We start from the raw sequence: 24,501 nt of genomic DNA, 5'->3' as shown, positions 1-24,501 counted from the left end.
GAGGATTTTATTTAGTGGTTGAATCTACGGTGAAAGATAAAGATTGTGCATGGATTGGATATGAAAAGGATCCAAGTTGACGGGCAAAAATTGTGCATGAATGTTGCAGATTGGATATGAAGGAAAAAAGCATTCACACATTCACACATTCACACATTCGTTTAGTGTCTGCTCGCTAGTCTGATAGTACTTTGACTCTGTCATTTTTTTTTTATATTTCGAGGTCTTACTGTCAGTAGTGTTGCACGATTTGAAGGGCCCGATATCATGAGATCTATTTTTGGGACGCAAAACTCCTTGAACTAACTAACTAAATGAATCCCCAAATATTAGAAAACTAGAAACTGCCAGCTCCCCCCCCCCAGAGGCTTACATCTTGGGCTTTAGAGCTTTGGCCATGATGTCGAGCAACTCTGGGCGTATCTGCGACTTTTCCGCCAGCGGCTTCCTCGTCCACGCCTCGTACGCGCGCTCCTCGACCTGCCATCGCTTGACCGTCTCTGCCGCGGTCTCTGCCGCGGCCTCGGCGACAAACGCCGGGGCCTCGAGCGGGATGAGATGGCCCCAGCCCTCGCCGACGACGTGCGTCACGCGCCCGGCCGCAACACCGCCGCTGCCACCAACGCCGGTGCCGGTAGCTTTGAGCTTCTCGCCGCGCATCGCCTCAAACGACATGTAGCTGTCGCCGCCAAACACCCACAGGACATGCGGCCGCAGGTGCGGCAGCCGATTAAACACGAGGCTCGGCTCTGGGCGATAGATGGGCGTCAGCACGCCATGGGTGAGATCCATATCGGGGACGAGGTCCATGTCCGCGATGCTCTTGCCGTCGCTGGTGACCGCGTGGTAGCTCGGGCGCGCAAACGTAAACACCTCTTGGTGCTTGGTGGTGGTGAGGGTGACTTGGGGGTTGTCCGGTGCGCATTGGGTGAGGCCGTACGCAACCCAGCGGTCAAAGACGCGCGGGTCCCAGCTCTGGTAAAAGGGGCTCTTTTGAATGGCGGCGGCGGCGGCGGCGCGGCTGGGCCAGACGTCGCGGCGCTTGGCGCTCATCGAGGGCGGCTGCATGTAGCCCTGGATGGCGCCGGGGTTGTGCATGTTGATGACGGGGTCAATGAGGACGAGGGAGCTAAAGAGGCGCGGATGGAACAAGGCGAGGTTGACGAGGGCGCAGGCGCCAAAGGAGTGGGCGATGCCGAGGAGCGGCCGCGGCATGCGGAAGTGGTTGATCATCTGGAGCATGTCTCTGGAGTAGTCGAACCAGCTGGCTGTGTTTTCCCCGTCATGTAAGCTCTTTCTGACGCTATTTTTTTTTTTTTTTGAGAGTGAATTGAAGAGCAAGGCGAAACTTACGGTCGTCGCCGAGCCTATCTTTGTTTAATATACCGCTCTGGCCCTGCCAAGCACAGTCTGCTATCCAGATTGAGCCGATACGGACGCCTTTGCTGGCAAGGCTCTTTGCCAATTCTTCCCACAACGGTTCATACAATTCCTATTCTACACGTCAGTTGCTTGATTACTGGTGGCCACGATGAACAATGATATCGCTCGGCACTGGGGGTGAAGCAAGTCGCCATACTTTGGGAAAGCCATTGGCGTGCGCGCCAATAATGTTTAAATCGCCTTTTTGCGGCGCGCCGTTGCCTTTGGGGGTATATTGCTTCACTTGGAGAACCAGCGTCTCCTCCTGAGAATTGGCTTTTGCGCGCGCATATTCGCGCGTGTGCTCGCCGGGGATGACGTGCTCCTTGATGTCAAAGACTGATGAGGCCATGGGTAAGTTTCTGGCAAAAAAGGTACGTTCTTTAATTATTGATGGTCCGTTGGGCCTGGGCTGAGACACGGGCGCAGACAAGTTGGCTCTGCGTTCAATGAGGCAGCTGGTGAGAGAGACGACAGCGAAGAAGCCCTTTGAAGGATCTTGGTAGCGGGAGATGGCAGGAATCGTTTACTCGGGCAGCGTTGAATATTGAAGAACGTGGGAGCTGTTGCAGATGAAAGTCTATCGCGCTGTCAACCTGGCGGCTAGGTAGTTAGCCGAGGCTAGTTAGCAGCTAGTTTGGGAACGAATGTGGAGAAGTTCCGCAGCCTTTCTGGGCCGTCATATGTGTATATCGATAATTATGAGACATCATGAGGGCGAATGTAGCGCAGTGACAGAGCTATTGTAGCAGTGTTACGGTAATAAAGTGGCTGACTAAATTGTGCTGGCGACTGAATCCTGCAGTCGTATCACCAACAGAAGATGCCCTTGTCATGGCCATGCAGCCATTTGATGGAAAAGTGTAAAAATAATTTATGGGCGCATTCGATGTTACGAGGGATCAGACTGCGTCGCATATATTCGGCCGAATTTCCTTGTAGCATTGGGTGTTGCTGTGCACAAAGATGAGATGAAAGTACAGACAAGCTCACGCTGCTGCCTATACTACAGTGGGCAACCCACTGTAGCGGAAACTAATGGCCGAGCGGTGAGCCACTCGGCGAGGCCCGGTCAGGTAGTTAACGGTATACAGGGCTGAAAACTAATGAAAGGGTCGGCAAAACGGCAAGCTGCAAGGCTTTGCTATTGCCGCGTGAGTCACTGCCGCCATCTCGAGTTTGGTAAAACTGTATTCTGCTCGCCGAAAGTTGGCAGTAGCGCCAGACTTGGTCGAGCCAGTGCAAGGCAATCTTCATACCTGGCCAACGTCTATAAAGGTTGCAGTAGCGCAGTCAAACAATGGGGTGTGCATCAACCTTCAGCGCAGTTTCCGCAGCTGCTAACTCAAGGGTTTTGAGCAACCACCCACCAAACAAACATCTTCCCTACTTCGTCTCTTTTCTAGTTCATCGGCAACCTCTACAGCAGCCATGGCCAACGCCGCTTCCTCTTCAGCAACGATCCTGTCTACCATGAAACATGTTACGACAAACAAATGGGACAAGGCAGAGGCTCGCTTGCAGGACATCAAAAGCCATGTAGGCGAAGCAGAGCGGAAACTGGCGTGCAAGCCAGACATGCTCGATGCCAATCAGCAGCATCTCGAAGCAGATGTGGCCAACTTGCTCACTGCAGTACGAAAGGCCTATGCTGGCGCGCCCAGCATAGATGTCAGCACCCGTGCTGGCATCAGAGCCAAAGGTGGCCACACAAGGGCATTTGCTGGTGCTTTCGAGGGTCTTCAAAATCGCCTCAACACCATCGAACGCATGCTATCCAATGCCAAGTACTCATCGGGGTTTTCTGCGTCGGCCGCCTTGTCATGGCGCAATGAGCTCCTCGCATATCTGCATCAGTCCCAGCGCCGTATGGAATACACCATACTGTTTGGGAAACTGACGAATGAATGGGCCGACTTTCGCTTTGGCGAGCTTTCGGATACGATTGCGTCGGCAAAACAGGTGGCAGGCCAGTCGGACGCCGCGTCGGAAGACGAGGGTGCCGTATCTGTCGGTCGCAAAGAAATGCACGAGCAGAGGCAAGTCTGGGAAAGCTTGGTCACGAACCTTCGGACTAGTGACAAGGATCAGATTGTTGAATTTCTGGACGAGCTATTCCACTCTGGCCCGCTTCACAATAAGCCAAGCAGCTCTATCGAGGAACTGGCAGACTTGCGCACGACACTGTTGCGGAAAATGCGCAAATCTGTCTTCAACAGCTCCAAAGGCGCGATTCCTGTTACCGTGGCTACCGTCAAGGCTGCTATCAAAGCCATTCTCAGCGCTGACCAACTGACCAGTGAGAAGCGCCGCGCCATGATTGATCTCGGCAACAGAGAAGACGTGCTCAGCGAGATTGCCGACATCTTGAAGATTGATTTGAAGCTGGCGGCAATCGAGCGGTGGTCCTGGGGCGACAGCCCAATCAAAGCGCAGATGCGCAAGGCAATCAATGGCAAGTACCGTGTGTACATGGACATTGAACTGCTTGACTCCATTTTGATACAATGCGTTGGGCAAGCCATCTCGGTGACTATATCCAACGCGCTTGAAAAGGCTTGGAGTGAGGCTGTTGCTGGCGTCTGGAAGGCCAAGGAGGACGAAAATCGCACCGCGGCAATCGAAGCGCAAATTCCCAACTTTACCAATCAAACAGCAAACAACTCGACTAGAGAACTACGGAATGGCATATACAAGAAGATCTTCTTTTCTCCGCGACTGCCCACGAGCATGACGGATGAGAATAGCGGAGTGGGACGCTATGATGGCGATGGCTCAGATAACGACGAAGATCAAGTCCAGGCGAACCTGACAGATCTTATAGACGGTCCACCTAATGTCGTCAATCTGAAAACTGACATTCTTCGTGTTTGTTCTGCTGAAATGAGTGTTCAAAAAATTGTTCATGGACAGTTTTGCCTGCTGCAGAGCGACTTTGAGTGGTTTGGGCCTTCTCTTCCGCATTCGACTCTCACCGCGATAATGGAGTATTTCCACTTCCCCAAGGAGCTTGTGCAATTCACCAAAGCATTTCTCGATATGCACATACAGTTTCAAGAAGACGGCAAGGATGGAGCCGTGCTCACTCGAAAGACTGGCATCCCGGTATCTTTTCAGCTTACTGACGGCATTTCAGAGTTGCTGCTGTTTGTACTGGACTTTGCAGTCAATCAAAGGACAGGCGGATCCCATCTTTACCGTAACCACGACGATTTGTGGTTCTGGGGCCAGCCGTCCCAGTGTGTGGCTGCATGGGAAACGATACGCGAATTCACCCAAATCATGGGACTGCAGTTGAACAAGGACAAGACTGCTTTTGCCCACGCTATTGACGAGTCCAACCCCCGATATAAGCCAGCATCGAAAGAGGAACTGGCGCGCCTCCCTGAAGGAAAGGTGAAATGGGGGTTTCTGCTGTTCGACGACAAGCAGTGGAAGTGGATGTCCAACAAGGCTGCGATTGAGGATCACATGGATGAGTTGCGATTCCAACTGCAGACACGCACGTCCGTCATGTCGCACGTGCAAGCTTACAATGCATACATGAAGAATTTCCTGCCAAACAATTTTGGCCCCGTGATTGTGGGATTGGGCGATGACCACCCCGTCATGGTGTTGGAAGCGCTGCAGCACGCGCAACGACACCTCTACCGCAGCGACGGCGTCGAAAGCTCAGCCGGAAACGTCGCGGACCACGTACGAAAAACAATCAAGGAACGGTTTGAGGCTAATTATAGTGAGGACCAAGTCCCCGACTGCTTCTTGTACATGGGCGTCGAGTACGGTGGCCTGGGCTTGGCGAACCCGGCACCTGCATTTGCGCAGTTTATCCAGCTGCCCAAAAACGACATAAACGACGACCAGAAGCCTCTGCCCCCTATGCAGGAAGCACTGAAGCGACTCAACACGGCCATTTCAGAGAGCTACCGCAAGGAGAGCAAGCAGTTTATCGCCAGACTCAACAGCAAGAGGCACAGGAACAGGATAGGTTCTAAACGGACCGAGGGGGTGGAGGAGGAGGAGGACTCTGAGGAGCAAGATGATGGAAATTTGCCGGATCTCGCCAGATCAGTCAATGGGGTTCCGCAGTTTATGTCGTTGAGCACCTACATGGGCACAACGGAAGAGCAGAGCGCGGCCATGAGAGACTTTTACGAGACGCTGCTGACGGAGCCGTGCGCGGATTGGTCCGTATCGAATAGAACCTGGGCTGCCAAAATGTTTGACGGCGAGCTGGAAGACTTGTTTGGTGGGTATATAGCCGAGGAAGAGTTTTTGTCGCTGGGATTGTACCGCACGTTGGCTGAGGAAAAGGTGCGTTGGAGTGGGTGAGTGTGTATTTACAAGACGCGGCTCTCGCTTGCCATCCAAAAGCGTCACTTGATTATACTATTTAGGTTGGTAGGGCGGAGAGTAGTACGCACACCTCGTAATCAAATCCGTCTAGGATATTGTCCAATACATCGATGAGCATGAATTGCAGTAACTCAACCACCCAGGTCAGGAACCAGCCAACCCTGCTCAGGAAGCTTATCGCACACGCTAATTAGCCAGGGAAGGATAGAGCTCCACTTACACCTACTACCCTACAAAGAAGTTACACATAACTAGTTTATAAAATAACTCATTAACAAAGATTAAGAAAAAAAAAAGGGGTAAAGACTTTTAGATTCTTTATAAAAAAGATATTAGATATAGTTCTTTTTAATATATATATATAATCTATAGTAGTAGGTTTATTAGTAAATAATGCTTTAATTCCTGTAGATGCTGATAAGCCTGGTTCCTGGCCGGGGTGGCCGGTTCCTGATATGGATGTGGATGGCCGAGTTACAAAGTAGCGCCTGGGCGGCCCGAGTAAGTACCTTACTTACTTGCCTACGAAGTACATACAAGGTGTTAGCATGCACATCGGAGAAATTAGGGGCAGACGTACCTACAGTGGTGTAGCGTTGGACATGCCCTGTTGGCCTCCCCGTTGGACCGAATTCTTCACCACTTCCGTCGATTGATCCTGGGACCAATTTCCATACCAGAAGCATGCTTTTTTCTACTATTCTCCTAATTCCCACGTTTTTGTTTATGCTTAAAATTATACTTAACACAGATTATCGATTTCTCCATGTATATCATTTATATTATTGCATCTTGTTTTATTATAGATTGGGGCAACCATGTATTTTCGAAAACGTCACGTCTTTTTGTTTCTTGATGTAACAAGCCAAGGTGACAAGTGACAAGTGGCTTGGATGAGGGGGTGGCCCAGAAGTGAGTTGCCGACTGCCGACGTTTTTTCGAGTTGAATAGGGGGCGCTAAATACCAGCTTCCTCCTCCTCAATACCGATAGTCAAAAGCATAAATTCGACTTGAGCGCTGTGACGGCGCTAATTTGAGCCACTACAAATTCCCCTGCAAATTCCGTCATGAGTTTGCTCAAATCCTCTCCTCAATAACCATGGGCGAACTGGAGCAGCAATGACAAAGCTCAGCACAACATCAGTCTCTTTCGCCGTGGCACCTACTGTCGTCACGACACTGTTTTCACATGTGAGTCTTGTCTGCACCACCTGCCCTGAGAAATCAGCTTGATGCCAAGCAACTGCCATGTGCTGCGCCTCGATCTGCGGCATGCGGGCCGGCAATGGTTTCACCTTTTTTTGCGCGATGAACTGCCGTCCTACGTGCTAACTGTGACCTGTCGACTGGCAGTATCTCAATAGAGAACTTTTGAAAGAGAAGCCGACCGCGCACCTTTCCTACGACGAGGGGCTGCGTTTGGTCCGAGCATTCCTCAAGCACGCGGCTCACCACACCGTCGAGGATTTGCAGGCATTTACTACCCAATGGGTACCCTCGCCGCAATGGGTGAAGCTAGAAAACATTAGGATACCTGAACAACAGTTGACGCGGTCCGCTGGATTGATCAATGAGGAGCTCGGTGACGACGGCCGCGCTCTGGTCGGCGGCGGCTCATGGTGGCAATGGCGCAAACCGGGGAAGCCCCTCGAGGCCGAGTGGATTGAGATGCGCGCCCATGCTAATGAGAGAAAGAAAACTGGCGATCCAGGCCAGCGTATTATTCTGTACTTTCACGGCGGCGGCTACTACTTTGGCAGCGTCGACGAGCACCGCTATCAGATGCAACGCCATGCCCGCAAGTTGAAAGCCAGAGTCCTGGCGCCGAGATATCGACTTGCTCCGCAGTTTCCCTTTCCCTGTGGCCTGCAAGACTGCCTGGCAGCATATCTACACCTGATCTCGTCCAGGGATCCTAGCACCATCATTCTGGCGGGCGACTCTGCTGGCGCTGGCATGGCCTTGGCCGTCTTGCTGATTCTGCGCAACCAGGATTTACCGCTTCCAGCTGGAGCTATTCTGATCAGCCCTTGGGTAGATTTGACTCACTCTTTCAAGAGTCTGACTGGTGATGCCCCAATGGATTATATTCCTACGAATGGCTTTCACCACAGACCATCCAAGGCATGGCCTCCTCCAAATGATGATGATATTGCCGAGATCAAGCGAGATGCTCAGCAGTTGAAGCGTGTACGAACAGGAACTTCCACCCCCAATGAATCCAAAGACGACGTTACCCCGGAATTTGAGCACAAACCCGATGAACGGCAGTATATCACTCTTGACATTGATGGCAAGCCTGTCACTATTAAAGATCAAATACAGGTCTGTTCAAATACATGGTTCAAATGCTCACAGAAAATACTGACGCTGTAAATACTCAGCTCTACACGACCAACGCACTTCTAACCCACCCTCTTGTTAGCCCCGTACTCCAAGCCACGCTCGGAGGGTTGCCGCCATTATTCGTCATGGTTGGCGGTGGGGAGATCTTACGGGACGAGCAAATCTACTTGGCTCACAAGGCTGCCAACCCGCAGAAATATGCGCCTCCGATAGAAAGGTTGTCGGCCAGGGAAAAGGAGCAGCTCAACAAATTCAAGCCTACCGATGTCCAACTACAAGTCTGGGAGGATCTATGCCATGTCGCGCCTACTCTAAGCTTTACCAGACCCGCAAAGTTCATGTATCGCTCAATTGCGCAATTCGGTGCATGGCTACTGGCGAGAGCCCAGCGCCGTGGGATTGATATTATGGACGATGATCAGATATCTGTCATCTCTTCGTCGGGGACACAAGAAAGTAATAATACCGGAAAAGACGAAAGTCACAAGGAAGAGGACACAGCCGGAACTGCACCCGGACACATTGGAAAAGCTGGCGATCCTCTTCCACCTTTCAAAAACCACATGATTCGACAAAGAGTCACTCGTCATGGCGTAACGCTTCCGCTTGTGCCGGAAGAGGAGCTAGATGCATGCACCATAGAACCGACCGACGTTGGAGTTTTCAAGGCCGGCACAGCAAAGAAGTGGCTTGCTACTCGTCGTGAATACGACACTCGATACGCTCGTGCCAAGTCCAAGGTTCACAGGCAGCTAGTGAGTGATCTTGCGACTGGATTTGAAGACTTTGGGCCGGGAGAATTGCCACCGCCCGCAGCTCTGGCAGGCAGACGCAAACTAGAGTCTTATATGGTGGAGAGGAAGCCGAAGAGGAGCCTCGGCCTGTCTCTCTGGTCACTTTGGGGATCCAAGCATGACGAAGAAGCAATCGAGCGCGAGCAGCGGGCAGATCAGCAGCCAGAAACGGAAATTGTTGAAGAAGATGCTGGAGGCCGCATTTCTCACAGAGAGCAAGACGCCGAACAAGGAAACCAAGTACAGACCCCCGACGATGTCACGAGTCGAAGCCGCTCTCGCCGCAGGACCGTTGTGGACGAGCATCAGACAGAGTCTGGCGCAGGCAACGAAGACACGCCAGTTGTCCAGTTACTGCACAAGCGACAAGAACAGGAAGCGTCCAACCCTGGCTTACTTAGTCCAAACTACGTGCCTGAAACTGGCGTTGCTGGAAAACGCCCCTTCATCAAGGGCATGGCTCTGCCGTTCAGCCTGAACAAGGAAGCCGACACTGCCAGCATGCTAACTCTGACGTCTCATGCCAGCCCTAGCACGGAGGCAAACAAGCAACTCGCCACCACCCCGCTCTGTGGCCATGATAAGGGCGACGAAGATGCTGTGACGCAGGAAGTCTCTCCAAGCGAGGCGCCAGCACTTTTGGTACAAAATGGCGCCGCAGCTTGACCTCTAGTTTGGGGACTCATCTTGGAACACGGAAGGCAAATTCATCTACATTCAGAATCTATTGGTAGACTGAGCATTTTCGCACAGTAGCATTAGTAGACTGCCCATTTTCGCACAGCAACAGCAAGACTTGGCGGTTTTTGCTTTGTAACATCATATTGTTTGAAACTCAATAGAAGTCGTATTGTCCCAAAAATATGCTCAACTTGATACATGGTAGTGTACATTCGGAAGGGTATATACAGCCCTGTCGCAGTTCCCGATGGCCTGCGGCAGCCTTTCATCATTCTTTCGCCCTAGTATGCTCGGTGTGAGAGAAAAGTGTCGTTCAATCGCACAGATACGTCGTTACGGTAGCAAGCCCTTGGCCGCTTAGTCCACGCCGTTGTATCGCTTCCATTGCTCGACGTAAAAGTGCGGGTCGGCCGAACCCTTTGCCAGGCCTTTGTAATCACCAGACTCTGGGTAGACTTGTCGGCTCACGAATGGAGTAAGCTGCATGAGAGTTTGCTGTCAGCGATAGAGTGCAAGAGCAATCGATAGGCGGTTTAGTTTTACCTTGAAGTCTTTCAGATCCGGTACAGCATATGTGCGCACTTTGTTCCATTCAATGACGTATCCTCCGTACCTCGTATGGCGACCCATGGAGCCAGTGCGGTTTCCCTTGTAGAAGCCCTTGTTCACATCCTTGGTCGTCAGCTTCAGGTGACGGTAGCGTCCGACTTGAAGGGGTAGTGTCGGCCTCATGGTGTCAGATGTGATGCAGCACTACCCTCGAGGCGATTCGGTAGAATAGGTCGTTAAAAAAAAGAGGATTGCGCTAGTGTCGCACGCGCAGTTCCGTACTCCAAAGATGCAGGCGTGGAATGATGATGGGCGGCTTGTCAAGCGCATCTTAAATTTCCCTGGAGCTGTTCCAGCGCAAACATGTCCCGGCGGCTGGCGTTATTCCGGTTCCGAAGTGCGGCTCTAGCCGACCCACCCTGTCCCTGGCTCGCGGAGCTATGCCGCTGTTGTGTCGAACGGCGATTGCGACTTGGAACATTTCCAAGGTTGCGAAATTGATCATTTTCAAAGGCAATCATTGTTCGGCCAAGGTTTGATTTTTTTAGCAAATACACAAAGATTCGTGACTCACGTTGACCCTAGCATGGCTTTCGGCAAGGTAGCTATCCAGGCCCTACCCACCAGCTCGGCGAGGGGCATGAGCTAACTGTAGTGGTGGACTGTACCAGTAACGGTATTCGGTGCTCTCCTCACATTCTCAAAGAGCTCTGGGCGCAAGTCGGCGCACAAGCAGCGAAATGGACGGATACCCGCTAGGAAGTCTCGACCACAATGTACCGCTGATAATTTTCTCGGGCTTGACGTCGACGTCTCCCGAGATTGAGCTCAATGCGACCTTGCAAGAGGGCGCGGCGTTGCTTCGCTCCGATTTACCCCCTCTGGACAGTAAAGAGGCAGAGCTCCTGGAGCAACATTTTCGAGATGTGGACAGCGAAGGGCAATCATGGACCGGGGTCTCACGAGAAGAGCCATACCGCCTTCGCATCAAGACCGTAGGACGTGTGAGTGGCATGATGGCGATGGTTGCAATACTCGGCGCTAACTTATCCCAGACCTACCCGCTGCCACCGAAGCGCGCGTCCCTTCCAGAAGATACCGAGCCAATGAGATTGAGTCCTACACTACACTCGCCATTCTCACCTCTCAGCCCAGTCTCAGTATTATATCCTGATGGTTTAATGAATGCGCAGTGGATACAAAAACATCAGGAATTAGTGCCCAGTGTATTCGCCTGTTGCTACTGCCTAACGAACGATCCGGCCGCAGCAACCCTTCAGGACAACAAACTCAAGACGGATATAAACAGCATAAAAGCGAAATTGACAGAAACTGGTTACAAAACGCGACTGGCGGTCATTTTTGTGCAGCGCGAGGGAGACGGAAGCTTGCCGTCCATCACCGACCAAATTTCAGAGCGACTCGAAAATATTCGAAAGGGCACATCTATGGACCCGAAAGCGATATTCTATATCCATCCCCAGGACTCGCCCTCGGACTTGAAACAAGTTGCCGACAGTATTCTGGCCAGTCTCTATGGGACTGCTATTGAATATTACAGAGACCTCGGCCGCCACTCGCGCAAGAAGCGATCCCGCGGCATTGTACCACAACCAACAGTCCCGCCAACATCTGGCACCTCTCAAACTCTCTCAATGCCGGATTGGAATTTTCGATACGACTTCAAAACTGCCATCTTTTCAGAATTTAGACAAGAGTTTGACCCTGCTATTCGATCGTTTGAGCAATCCTATGAGATTCTGCTCGGCCAAGATGTCATGGACACGATACCCAGCTGGAGCCCTCGCTGGAACGAGGCGCGCTTACTCGCCGATGTCATTTCAATACGCTGCCTGCGGTTGCATCTTTGGATGAACCAGCCCAGCCTGGCCGTGCGTCGCTGGCAGGCACACCGAGACCGCATTGGTGACTTGGTTGATCGCAGAGGAAAAGGAACAAACAACTACGGGTGGCAAGCTTGGGAAGCGCGCTGGGCGCTGGTTATGGCTCAGCTTATAGAACGGGTTGAGCTGCCTGGTCTTGCGCCGTCGACTATGAACCTCTTTTTGCAGCCGGAAAAGGCTGTCCTTGGCGAGCGGCTACATCCATGGGAGTTTCTGCATCATACAGGGTACTGGTATCGAATTGCCGCTCGTCATCTTGGCGCACGTCGAACTCTTGCCCTGATGATGCCAGATGAAGATCGCGCGCCGCCAAAAGGCTCAGATACTACAAGCTCACAACATTATGACACATATCTGTGCCCGCCGCCCTATAAAGAGAACCCTCTGGAAGGTGAAGGAGTGAACCATGCGCAGCTGATCATAGACTGCTTGATTGCGGCTCGCACGCAGTTCCAGGGCCGAAAACAACTACGTATAGCTGCCGAGTTGTCCCTTGAGTGCGCCCGTGAGATGGCCAGACTAGAGAGCTGGCAAGAAGTACTAGCAATGCTGCGACCTCTATGGGAAGATTTGTCGTTTCGCAGCGATAACTGGATTGATATAACGGAAGATTTGTGTTGGCTGATGCGCCGGGCTGCCGTTGCAGCTGGTCGAGGCGAGCTTGTTATCGCTATTGACTGGGAACTCCTCGACAAAAGTAGGTTCAGATGCGACTTGTGCAAAGTTGGGTTGAAACTGACGCATCTCAGAATTCACAAAACGCCCTTACTGGCACTATGACCTCAGCAAAAGCCTTGATGGCATGAAGTTGGAGGAGAGGCCCTCTGTGGATGTTTCTGACGGATCAGCAACCGGCTTCATCTCCACTTCATTTGTGTTTCGAAATAAAGAGAGCAAAGCGGGAGACTTTTGTAAAGCTCAATTGTCTCTTGTGTCTAATGCTATGCCCGGCTCGGCGCCTATTACTCTGGCGAATGTACGAGTTGAGTTTGAGGGTAGCCTGAAACCGATAACGCTGGAGCATACACCATCAGACGAGAAGCCAACGGGTCGGCCGATATCAATCTCTCTCGTGACACTGGACGAAGAGTTCCCTGAAGAGTCTGAAGATGATCTGCCGACAAAGCTTCACGGTAGCTGTAACCTAACCTTGGAGGCGGGACAGCGACTTGTCATCGAGATGGCAATCCCGTTGCGGGAAGCAGGTGATGTTGAACCGTTCTCGGTTGCGCTCAATATGGACACCAAGACATTCGCCTTGAGCCTGACTCTTCCATTCAGAGACACGGATGCGGCAGTGGGGTGGTTTACCGCGGGCTCAGCCAAGGCTCGCAAGGTGCGCGCCGATTCTAGGACGTTGAGCATTCAACCGCGTCCACCAAAGTTGGACATCAAAGTCGCGCGACAGCTACAACAATACTACGCAAATGAGCCAGTTGCGTTACCTATGGTGCTACAGAACAACGAGGATGAAGCGGCCACAACGAAACTGGACATTCATGTATTCGGTAAAGTGATACCAATATTGCACGTTCAAGCGGGCGACAAAGATTATGCTACCGAGGCTCAAGCTGGAGAAGAGACTGAGCTAGGCGGTATTAGCCTGGGCAAGATTGAAAGCTCGGCATCACGAGAATTCGTCCTAGAGATCGAACCTATCAGTGGCCCGATGACGTACGAGCTACAGTTCAGAGCAACATACCACCTGGAAACCGATTCAGCTACGCCCATTATACAAGTCTTCTCGGTGCAGCTTGATCTGGTGAATCCTTTTGAAGCAAATTATGATCTTGTTCCGAGATTGCACCCTGAGTCATGGCCGAGCCTTTTTGACCCGGAGGGCTTGGACGATATCGATGAAGATGGGAAGCAGCGGACGGCCATTGGGCTCATTCAGCGTTGGTGTCTCTTGTCGCACTACGCTTCGTTCGCGCACGAAGATGTTTTGGTCTTGGGTACAGAGGTTGAGGTCACTGAATGTGTTGGTCAGGCACGCTGCCACGTGAGAAAGCTCGAGCCCATGACGGGGGACGATGGGCTTTTAGTTGAGCCGAGAACGATGCATGAGTCGCGTTTTGAGATTGAGGCACAGAAGATGCAACTAGAAGATCGGAGCCCCGTGTCGATGAGATTGGCTTTCAAGATCAAATGGCGGCGAACAGACTCGAGTCCTCAAAGCCCGCCAAACACTACAACCATGCCAGTGGGCCGATATATGGTTCTGGGAGCGGAACCGCGCGTGCTGGCTACTTCATTTCACGGCCAGCCCGACGAGACAAGCACGACGCAGCTCGACATTACGATTGAGAACCCATCGAACCATCTGCTCACTTTTGGGCTGACAATGGATCCGAGCGAGGAGTTTGCCTTTGCGGGAGCCAAGCAGACGACGTTGCACATGCTGCCCATGTCGCGACGCACGGCAACGTACCGGCTGCTGCCACTGAAGAGGGGCTGCTATATCCGGCCCGGACTGGTGGTGCGGGACAAGTACTTTCAAAAGGTGCTCCGGATTATACCTACAGAAGGCATGAAGATTGACAAGGACGGTCTGTTGCTGTGGATTCCGGGACTGGGGGAGGATAATGATGATGATGATGATGAGCAGGATGAGGAGGAAAAGGAAGAGGAGCAGGGGTAGATGAAGGATATGCATGAACGATAAGGGGGCATGAAGAAGGGCGCTACATGGAATCGGTTATTCTACATGGATGGTGTACAAGATGTTTTATGAATGCTTTTCAGTAAGATTCTCATGTGTGAGCGAAAACATGGTAGAAGTGAATAAGACTTTTGGTTTGAAATTAAACTGCAAGTCTTTTGAGAATGATAATGGTGGCGCGAAGGTGGGGCTGGTGCCGATGTGGGGCGCCGGTTTAATGACGAGGCGGCGCTGACAGAAGGCAACAACAGCCCAAGAGCCAAGGTGAATGTGACTGATTCTCATGATGAGTTTGATGTGGCAGAAAATGTTTCGATGACGTCCAGCTTTGGGCGTAGCCGTGTAAGTGAAGCTATAAAAGCGGGTGTCATACATATGACATCAGCCGACGGCGTGAATTGAGCCGGCCGCCTTGCCAGTTCAACCGGGGCATCAGCGGCTCTTCTTTGCAGCCGTGGCGGGCTTGCGAGGCATTGTAAAGTTGTGCATCAACTAATCCCGATAATTCCTTGACCTGGATATTATCCGACATCCATTAATTCCATCTACGACCCCCTGTTCCTTCCACCCGCCCCCCCTGTCTCGGTTTCAGTGCTCACTGAGTCACTGGCCACGTTTGAATGTTGAATGTCTACCGAATGAGGAAGGCCCCACATTGAAAGTCGGACATCGGTAAACTTCTAGTCCGGGATGGATGGGTGTCCCATGACAAGGCTTGGCGATTTCGGCGTCGGACAAACTAACAAGACAACTGGGCTCATTCTTTTCGATGCAGTCACAACTTTTTTTGACCTTGGCAGGGGACTTTGTGGGACGTCTTCAGCCTTGCGGGTGTAATAGACGGACTTATGATGCGTCGGTCGTGACCCTCCCTCGGCCGAAGCAACGGAGAAAGAGGGCGTTAACATTCAAAGTACGGAGTAGGCTCCCCTGATCGGGCATCGGTCAAGCGCAATGGCAACATGGGTGCCGAAAAAATGCCAGCCCAAAGGTCGAGTGCTGATGACGACTTGTTCAGCCAAGGCAACTAAGCTTTTGCATACTGCATGATGATCAGGCGCGCGCGCAGGCAGACAGGCACAATGTGTATTGCAAAGAAGAGGTCAAAGAGCAACCGAGATCGAACTCTCACGCAGCCATGTATCTGGATTGACGCGACCCTTGACCCTTGCTTTTCTTGGCCTTTTTTTGTGACCGTATACGGCTCTGGAGTGTGATATGGCGGGAATGCCGCCCACCTTTTTTCCACTCTTTCGGGCCGGCGCATCAACGAACCTGAGAGGCGGGGGGGGTCCATCTCCAACAAAGCCCGCCACAACTGTAACCGGAACTCCCCCTGTGCTGGCTCGTCAAAGAGCGACTTGGGGTCTTTTTTTTTCCTTCCCTTGAACGAACCACTGCTTCGTCTCAAAGACAGCAAAAACGTCTATTGGTCCGTTTGGGGGAATCTACCCATTAGAGCTGTAAGCGTTGGAGGAGCTGAGGTGGAGTAAACGGCACAACTTATCCAGAAAATAAAAAAGCGAAGAAAGTAATGCTGCAAAGGACAGACACTAGCGGGCGATTACTCACGATGGCCGAGCAACGTTTTGCGGTAGCGTTCATCATCGGCCATCGGTTACCGTGCCCGTCCGTGCAGAGCCACCGTAGACGTAGTCTTGAGTTGGGGAGCAATGGAGAGGAGAGGGGAGGGGGGGGGGGGGGGGTTGCGGTGCGTGGGCTTGCATAACAACTCCTGGTCGCTTTTTCTTCTCTTCTTGGGTTTCTAGTGATTTATTAATATCTATCTTCCGTGCTCGGACCTGGAGCAGTGTTTCAAAAATTTGTTACCCATCAACACGTTACATGCTTCTTTACTTACTTGTTTTCGCAACGGGCCGCTCTCTCGCTCGCGCACTTTGAACGTTGATTGCCTTGCAACAAACGAACTTGGCCAACAAACGGGTTTTTGCAACTCGCATCTCACCTCGGGGAAACCTCCTTCCCTCTAATAAGCGACCATAATCACCAAACACTGGTCTTTTCTTCTTTTTCCTCTTTCTTCCCCTCTTTTCCCTCCCATAGTCTACTCTGGAACTGGTTGCCACTGCAACTGAAAAGATGGAACAGCAGCGACCTTCTTCGTTCAAGGATCCCGAAACCACCACCAATACCACCACTACAATGAGCGTCGCCACTGCGGCGGACGAGAAGCAGCAGCAGCAGCAGCAGCTACAGCCAGACAGTCTACACGATGCCAGCGAAAAGCAGCAGCACCAAGAGACAGCGACCACGCAACTGCCTGCTTACGAAGAACCAGAGTATCCTGACACTGTCAAGCTCTCGCTGACCATATTTGCGCTGTGCGTCTCCATCTTTCTCGTGGCCCTCGACCAGACCATTGTTGCGCCCGCACTCGGCGCCATTACGACCCAATTCGACAGCACAAAGGACATTGTACGTTTTCTTGTTCTGTTTTCCTTTTCTCTCTCTCTTTCTCTCTCTCTGACTGATAATTTTCCAAGGGCTGGTATGGATCCACCTATCTCCTAACGTCGACATGTCTGCAACCCATCTACGGCGTCATATACCGACACTTCAACATCAAGTGGACTTTTCTCACAGCCATCTTCGTCTTTGAAGTTGGTAGCTTGATCTGCGCCGTCTCCCCCACGTCGGTCGCCTTCATCATCGGCCGCGCGATTGCTGGCGTGGGTACGGCCGGTCTGTTTTCCGGCGCCATCGTGATTCTCTCCCACTCTCGTACGTGCCCCGGTTGTCCAGCGCCTTGTTTGCTGGGGCCCCCATGACACTTATAGTAGTTCATTCCAGAGAAAACATTGCAAAAACTGACCGTTGTGTTTTCGACCCCAGTTCCTCTCTCGAAGCGTCCTATTGCTTTCGGCATCATCGGCGGCGTGTGGGGCATCGCCTCCGTCGCCGGTCCGTTGCTCGGCGGCGCTTTTACCGACCATGTCACCTGGCGCTGGTGCTTCTACATTAACCTCCCCGTTGGTGGCGTCGCCATGGCCATTGTCGTGTGGGCCGTTCACATCAATCGCAACACCAAGCATTCCGAAGGCCTCTCCATCGTCCAGCGCATTCTCAAGCTCGACCTCGTCGGCACCGCCATCTTCATCCCGGCCATCGTCTGCCTTCTCTTGGCGCTGCAGTGGGGTGGCGCCACCTATCCCTGGAGTAACTCTCGCATCATTGGACTCTTCGTCGGTGCCGGCGCCATGATCGCTCTCTTCATCGGCGTGCAATGGTGGCGTTCGGACCAAGGCACTTTCCCACCATTCCTGTTCAAGAACCGGAGCATTGTCGCCGCCATGTCATTTTGCTTCTTCTTCGGCGCTGGCTTCTTCCCTTTGATCTACTACCTATGCAAGTATTTCCAACCCCATGGTATCTGCAACTCCCTGCTGACCAATTCCCACAGCTGTCTACTTCCAGACTATCCAAGGCGTCAGTGCTGTTCAGGCTGGCATCAAGGTCCTGCCTCTTTTGCTTGCCACCGTCATCTGCTCCGTCGTCTCTGGAGCCATGGTTTCGCGCTTCGGCACCTACAATTACGTCATTGTCCCTTGCATGGTGCTCTTCTCCATCGGTGCCGGCCTAATCACCACCTTCGATGTCCACACTCCCCTCCGTGAGTGGTTTGGCTACCAGGTTCTCGCCGGCCTCGGCGTTGGCGCTGGCTTCCAGATTGCCGCCGTTGTTGTCCAGACTGTCTTGCCCCAGGAATGGATCCCCGTCGGTACCGCATGCGTCCAGTTCTTCCAGAGCCTGGGAGGCTCCATCTTCATCGCCGTCGCCCAGACTGTATTCCAAAACGGCCTCCTTGAAGGCATTGAAAGTGCTAACCTCGGTATCGATTCCCGTATCTTTATCAACAGCGGCGTCTCGCAAGCCCGAAATATTCTCCAACAATTACACCGTGAGGATGCTCTCCCACTCGTCCTCGACGCTTATATGAAGGGTCTGCGCAACACGTACTATATTTCTATGGCCTGTGCTATTTGCGCATTTCTGTCGGCGCTAGCACTTGAGAAGAGGTCGGTCAAGGAGAACAGGCAAGAAAAGGGGGATGTTGAGGCCATTGCGACTTAATTCAGTTTGGGCTTGGCCAAATTGGTAGGCGTTTTTGGATCAATTTTCTTTATAATTCTGGGTCCTTTGCATCATTAGATGAAAGACTGCATGATAGAGCCACCGTAGATACCCCTACAACAAGCCTCTGAGCTTTAATTAATGTACATGTCGCAACTCTTTCCAACAACACACCACGTAAACCATGATTTTTCGTATTGATGAGCGACAATGACTATTGAGTATCGTCAGGGGGCCGATCCCAGATATCATCCTTGTTCCTAACCCTAACTTCGGGATCGGCGCCAACAAATCGTATCACCCAATCTCGGACCAACCTCGTTTTCGCAATCTGTGGGTTCTCTACTCCCGCATCATTACGAGCTGCATTCAACGCTCTAGAGCTGTAGCAAGCTCTTGCATCCATTCTCTTGCTCCAGAGCAGATGCACCTTTGTCTGTCCGCGTCGCAAGCTCTGCCCATAGACCTTGCCACGGGACACGTGCAGCGCCACATTTTGCAACAAGACCACATCCTGACGGCGCAACCCGCCGAGCAGACCACCATCACCACCACCACCACCGCCCCCCACCATCGTCGCCGCCGCCGCATCTCTTGCTAGCCAAAACGTGACTGCAAAGCCCGATTTCGTGTCGTCGCCGAGGAGCACCTCGACGAGCAAGAGGGCGGTGCCCCACCGGGTCGTGACGGAGCGAGGCTGCGCAATGGATAAAACCCCGGCAATAATGTTGAGCGTAATGGTTTGTGGCTGCAGAGAGATGACGTGCTTTGCAGAGGGCACGTCTTCGAGGTCGGATAGATGCGCGGCGGGGGCAATGTTTGGTGCTGCTGGCCGCTGCTGTCCGCCGACAGTCGGGGTGGTTAAGCTGGAGAGAAATGACGTCTCGTCCAAGAATGAGGTTGTTGTTGTTGCGTTTGCGTCTTCATACTGAAGCTGAGATGAAGACAATGAATGATGAATGGCGAGAGACTGTTCGCAAAACTCGGTAAGCACTGCTTCATCCTGCTCGATCCTGTTGGTCTCGCTCTCGTCATGCGACGACGACGATGACGACGCCGCCAAGGAAGAGGGGCAGAAGAAATCACCATCCTGATGGTTTCCGTAAAGAGATTGGGCCAGAAAGCTGCGTGTCTGGCTGAATCCTGCATGTAGTGGCTTTCGGTGCAGTGTAACCAACCGCCACGGTGCGATGCTCGCTGGCGACGAGCCGTGATGGCTGCTGCTGCTGCTAGTGCTGTGCCTTCCGGCAGCGTTGATGTATGCGTAAAATGGCTCGTCAAAATGCTCAACGGTGCACTTTGATTCATCCATAGCAGACGGCGGCGGCGCACCAGCCAAGAGTATGATTCGTAGAGGCATTTGCGCAATGTTCCGCGATTCACGCCCCGGCTCTGTCGCAGACAGGTACAAGCCTGCAGCGCAACGCCCTTGACTTCATCAAACAAGATGCAAAGGTTGTAGTATGATCGATATTCAGCAAGTAACAAAGGCAAATTTCATGTATTTTTGCACCATGGCGTCTCAGTCTCACTGGAAAAGATTAGTGCGTTGTAGTTGTTTTGGGAAGATGGTTGCCAACTTAGCGTGAGCGCCAGCCGTGGTGCAAGTGATAGGAGGTTTCACGGTCTTGGCCCTGCTTGGTCTCAACGAACCTAATCGCAGAATTATGAAGTAGTCCAGAAAAGCTCGAGAACAGAGCAGGAAATATTACAAAATGCCGAGAAACGTTTCTTGCATTCACATCTTGCTTTGCGCGTCAGATTACCTGCGACTGTACGATTATCGCAAGAGTTGGTTTACTTGTTGGTGCAGTGACTCACTTTGGCATTCATGTTCAGAGTTATGAAAGTATAATAGTTTTATGTTTAGCTATGCCAACGGCCGTGAATCAAAAGATTTTCGCTATTGGCAGAAAAGATTTGTCCGTGTATAATGTTACATTGCGCTGCGAATTCCAGTACGGTCATGTCTAAAAATCAACAACTAATCTGAAGGCCGGGGCGTCTGCGCTTATTTAAAATAATCAAAACCAGGCGCTCTTTATACAGTATCAGCACGTCAGCTCGCCACTAACGATGCAATCACTCTCCCTTCTTCTCCCCAACTCTATTCGCATCGCCATCATCTCCCGCAGGTTCTCCACTCAGAGGATGCTTCGGGTCGTAGCCTACGGACTTCACTATACCCAAGCCTTTTGTTCGACCCTCCCGGAACAGCAACCTGTCACCGGGAGCCAAGTATTCAGGCCGCTGCACAAACCGAAACGCCACGGTCGCTCGATCGCCCGTACGAATGAAATCTCTATCGATGTCGATTATAGCACAGGTCTGGGAAACAGGTCCCACGTGTAGCATTGCCTGGTACTTTCTCTTGATCGTGGTAGCATGTGAGAGAATGAGAACTTGAAAATCCATGTTAGCCATCATGAGTTTTGACAGCCAAACTTGGCGCGACTCACCTTCAGCAACAAACTCTCTATGAACCACAGGTGGCACCTCGCCTTCGAGGTGAGGAAGAACGACCATTCCTTTTCGTACATCCTTTCGTTTCACCTTTTTCAAAGCAAAAGAAGCAGACTGCCCGGCAGATGCTGCCGGCACACGGAGCCTTTTGCGCTCGATTGAACGAATCGCGGTTGGCGAGAATTGACCAAGTGAGTCTGGGCCGATGAGCACATTGTCACCCTCGTGAATAACACCTGATTTAATGATGCCAGATACCACTGTGCCGGTAAAAGGGACGGAGAATGTATCATTCACTTGAAATTCAAAGGGACCCTCCGAGTTGTACCTTCCGTGGTGTGGAAGAATATTGAAGAAGAGGCGCACCAGGTCAAGATTTTGGCCAGTAACGTTGGACACCTGGAAGATGGGACATATCCTATGACTGACAAACTGTGTCGCAGTATTTATGCAGTCTTCTCGGCTATTGATAAACGTTGGGATTTTGCGCGCCCCAGGACTTTTCATGATTCCGGTAATCTGCTTGACGCTTTCAGCGAGAACATGCGGAGGGCAAATATCAATTTTGGTAATGATGACCATGACTGGAACATTAAGTGCCAGCGCAATGCCGAGGTGCTCTTTGCTCATGGCAGTCAGGCCGTGATTTGCTGCCACCATGAGGACACAGTAGTTGGGGCTCGACGAGAGCATACCAAAGACGGTCGTCCGTAGGTATTTTTCGTGGCCAGCAAGATCAGTAAAAGTGATGACCTTGGCGCTTCGCTTTCCAATCTCTTCCCAAGATAGTTTGCCTAGAAACGCTGTTAGAATGCGACATCAACAAGGGACTAGTGAGATGGCTACATACGTCCGGGAGTGTCAGAAGTGACCACTTTGCCTGCCGCGTCAAAGCCCAGGATTTCCATGCCGACAGAGCTGGTTCGGCCGCTCTCCATCTCGTGTTTGTGACGAAAGAGATTTACACGAGCCTTGCCGCGTCCATCGTCAAGATCTCCTTTGACAAGAACACCTAAGAGTGAACTCTTACCAGCATCAACTGCAAGGTCATTAGCAGTTATCCAACACGGCCTCGAGAGAGTTCTTACCATTTCCAACAACGGCTATTCGCGTCTCAATTGCATCTTCAATTTTCTTCGGGGCCCGCCGAAGAAGCACCTTACCGGTGCAGCTTTTGCCCTTGGCTGGAGCCGCAGGCGTGCTAGCCGCCTCAGCTTCACCGCCGACGTTGTTGGTCAGCAGCAGCAGGCAAACAGCATCGATATTCTTCGCAGCGAGCTCAATCCTTTTGTAAGCAATATTCCATAGGCCCAATGTTAGGTCCATCGGTTCGCCGTTATCCTCGTAGCCCAGCTCCAGGATGGCCTCTCCAAGGCCCTCGATTATCCGCTCGACTAATATATTTTGCAACTGTTCTATCGATTCTTCGTCAGAGCCGAGAAGGAGAGGCTTCATTAGTCTTCTGGAAGTAGTATCTGCCAGGTCGAGGCCGTCGAAAAGGTCGTCAAGCTCTTCATGATGCTCGGTCGAGTCGGCAGGAGTTGGGTGCGCAGCAGGGAATCGTCTGCTTTGTTGCTGCTCGACATATTCGGCGAATTGACTAAGAGCCTGCTATGCGTTAGTTCGTCCAAGAAAAATCTGGTGGCACACTGTCATACAGATTCGCCCTTGCGCTTCTCGTGGGGTAGTGCTTTTGTTGCTTTCGTAGCCATAGTGCAATCCGGACCTTGCGCGATGCGCTGACTTCAAAGGTATATTCGTGTGATCATTTGTTGTCTGTGATATCGAGAATGTTAGGAATAGGGGAAACCCGGGTTTATCAGAAAATAAGGCAGAAGGTTGCCTGTGGTTGCTGGGGGCTGTTGGCGTTTACGAAGAGTCATACCCGTCCGAGGTAGTCATAGGAAGACTACGTGGGGTGATAGAGCCACTCGGTGACCTCAAGTACCTATTGAGAGGGTGGGGAACACTGGAGATTGTCAAAACAGCAATCCGGTTGATCCTTCCATGCCAAACCAAAACAACTTCATCTAGATGTGCCGGCGCCCGAATTTTTTGTATAATGATGTCGATTGTCTAAAAAAAGCCGAGTCTATGATATTTTCTCAGATACATAGTCGTAATCCTGGTGGGCTGTTTGTGGCGCGACTAAAGGACTTTGCACAGCACCCTGAGTCTAGAGCGTGGAATTCGATTTCATGGAACCTTCCACAAACATACCCGGTGCGGAAAGCGGCCCAGTTGCAGTCGCTTATTAGGGGATTGGTACTGCATAGCAACGAGCTACCGCGTCGTCGTGGATGGCCAAGCATTCCTGACTGTCGTGGAAGATGCAGCAGGTCCTGAACAGTCATAGCATGACTGATTGATAGATTTGCCAAATATCTCTCAAAAGGGAACCTGAGGGGAAATCAAGACAACGCTGTCACCTGTGTTTCGGTTAGTCCGAGCTGAACTCCGACACCACCATGCTGTCCTTACGTACCTCGCACGAAAAGCATCTCTGACTTGCGGCTGACGCTCTAGATTCAGCAGACAGTTGTTAGAGGAAATGGAGTACAGTCGAGATGTTTCGGATACACCATACCTTGGCCTCTTCCTCGTCGTCCTCCTCGACACCGTATATGGTCTCTTCTACCTCACCCAGCACTAGGTTACAGTGGCTATCGTAGGCCTAGAAGTGTCAAAATTGCCTATCATCCATAGATTGATAAGACGCGACTCACATGCAGCTTGCCCTTGAGCTCCCTGTCGCCTCGTAGCTTGACAAACACAACTTCGTTGAGGAGCAGACGCACGAGGTCTAAAGGCTCCGACACGTGGCTTGATCCATCCGCGTCGTCAGCCATTATCGGTTATTGACTTCTGTTCTGCGTGCCACGCTCTTCGGGACAGTTTGGTGACAGCAGATTGCAAACGAACGTCTTTTTAGGCGGCCTGGCGATTTCTCGTATAACAGCTGTTAAGCCCAAATTGCGTTCTCATGCCAAAGCTGGAAAATCTTCGGGTGGATTATGCACTGACCGAGGCGATTGAGGAATATGCACATAACCAGTAGCACGCCTGTGCCCACCCATCCCGTCTACCCCAACTTTTCCTCGTGTCCACTGGTGCCACGACTCCGCTAAATCAGGGCCGATCTATCTAGCCCTCTGGGTAGCAAACGCTTCCATCTACAGCGACGAGTCCAGCGCTGTGCGGCGAATATTGGCCAAGGTAGTGAGGGCTATT

At 51.9% G+C, this 24,501-nt stretch overlaps 9 protein-coding genes across 9 annotated transcripts; 4 read left to right on the top strand and 5 right to left on the bottom strand.

The window, feature by feature from the left end:
* Positions 1 to 369: 369 nt before the first annotated feature.
* Positions 370 to 1,774, bottom strand: BBA_03867 (host-specific AK-toxin Akt2; the record flags this gene model as incomplete). The annotated part of the gene is made up of 3 exons (XM_008598964.1): positions 370 to 1,268; positions 1,354 to 1,492; positions 1,580 to 1,774. The coding sequence occupies 3 exons, from the start codon at positions 1,772 to 1,774 to the stop codon at positions 370 to 372; spliced, it is 1,233 nt and encodes a 410-aa protein (XP_008597186.1).
* A 1,079-nt stretch (positions 1,775 to 2,853) lies between these two features.
* On the top strand, positions 2,854 to 5,754 carry BBA_03866 (uncharacterized protein; the record flags this gene model as incomplete). The annotated part of the gene is made up of 1 exon (XM_008598963.1): positions 2,854 to 5,754. The coding sequence occupies one exon, from the start codon at positions 2,854 to 2,856 to the stop codon at positions 5,752 to 5,754; it is 2,901 nt and encodes a 966-aa protein (XP_008597185.1).
* Positions 5,755 to 6,898: 1,144 nt separating this feature from the next.
* On the top strand, positions 6,899 to 9,585 carry BBA_03865 (Alpha/beta hydrolase fold-3; the record flags this gene model as incomplete). The annotated part of the gene is made up of 3 exons (XM_008598962.1): positions 6,899 to 6,970; positions 7,133 to 8,104; positions 8,164 to 9,585. The coding sequence occupies 3 exons, from the start codon at positions 6,899 to 6,901 to the stop codon at positions 9,583 to 9,585; spliced, it is 2,466 nt and encodes an 821-aa protein (XP_008597184.1).
* A 372-nt stretch (positions 9,586 to 9,957) lies between these two features.
* BBA_03864 (50S ribosomal protein YmL27) lies at positions 9,958 to 10,332 on the bottom strand (the record flags this gene model as incomplete). The annotated part of the gene is made up of 2 exons (XM_008598961.1): positions 9,958 to 10,080; positions 10,144 to 10,332. The coding sequence occupies 2 exons, from the start codon at positions 10,330 to 10,332 to the stop codon at positions 9,958 to 9,960; spliced, it is 312 nt and encodes a 103-aa protein (XP_008597183.1).
* A 557-nt stretch (positions 10,333 to 10,889) lies between these two features.
* Positions 10,890 to 14,694, top strand: BBA_03863 (glutathione transferase omega-1; the record flags this gene model as incomplete). The annotated part of the gene is made up of 3 exons (XM_008598960.1): positions 10,890 to 11,153; positions 11,205 to 12,750; positions 12,803 to 14,694. 3 exons carry the CDS (start codon positions 10,890 to 10,892, stop codon positions 14,692 to 14,694), a joined length of 3,702 nt encoding a protein of 1,233 aa, XP_008597182.1.
* Positions 14,695 to 16,815: 2,121 nt separating this feature from the next.
* On the top strand, positions 16,816 to 18,807 carry BBA_03862 (major facilitator superfamily transporter; the record flags this gene model as incomplete). The annotated part of the gene is made up of 4 exons (XM_008598959.1): positions 16,816 to 17,151; positions 17,220 to 17,457; positions 17,569 to 18,102; positions 18,137 to 18,807. The coding sequence occupies 4 exons, from the start codon at positions 16,816 to 16,818 to the stop codon at positions 18,805 to 18,807; spliced, it is 1,779 nt and encodes a 592-aa protein (XP_008597181.1).
* A 214-nt stretch (positions 18,808 to 19,021) lies between these two features.
* Positions 19,022 to 20,167, bottom strand: BBA_03861 (uncharacterized protein; the record flags this gene model as incomplete). Its single annotated transcript, XM_008598958.1, has 1 exon — positions 19,022 to 20,167. One exon carries the CDS (start codon positions 20,165 to 20,167, stop codon positions 19,022 to 19,024), a length of 1,146 nt encoding a protein of 381 aa, XP_008597180.1.
* Positions 20,168 to 20,889: 722 nt separating this feature from the next.
* BBA_03860 (elongation factor Tu GTP binding domain-containing protein) lies at positions 20,890 to 22,982 on the bottom strand (the record flags this gene model as incomplete). Its single annotated transcript, XM_008598957.1, has 4 exons — positions 20,890 to 22,064; positions 22,121 to 22,309; positions 22,359 to 22,878; positions 22,929 to 22,982. The coding sequence occupies 4 exons, from the start codon at positions 22,980 to 22,982 to the stop codon at positions 20,890 to 20,892; spliced, it is 1,938 nt and encodes a 645-aa protein (XP_008597179.1).
* A 676-nt stretch (positions 22,983 to 23,658) lies between these two features.
* BBA_03859 (U6 snRNA-associated Sm-like protein LSm3) lies at positions 23,659 to 24,119 on the bottom strand (the record flags this gene model as incomplete). Its single annotated transcript, XM_008598956.1, has 4 exons — positions 23,659 to 23,699; positions 23,756 to 23,792; positions 23,858 to 23,944; positions 23,997 to 24,119. The coding sequence occupies 4 exons, from the start codon at positions 24,117 to 24,119 to the stop codon at positions 23,659 to 23,661; spliced, it is 288 nt and encodes a 95-aa protein (XP_008597178.1).
* Positions 24,120 to 24,501: the final 382 nt, after the last annotated feature.

The sequence above is a fragment of the Beauveria bassiana genome, assembly GCF_000280675.1.
Source record: "Beauveria bassiana ARSEF 2860 unplaced genomic scaffold BBA_S00008, whole genome shotgun sequence".
Classification (NCBI taxonomy): domain Eukaryota; kingdom Fungi; phylum Ascomycota; class Sordariomycetes; order Hypocreales; family Cordycipitaceae; genus Beauveria; species Beauveria bassiana.
This window is presented reverse-complemented; position numbering and strand designations above follow the sequence as displayed.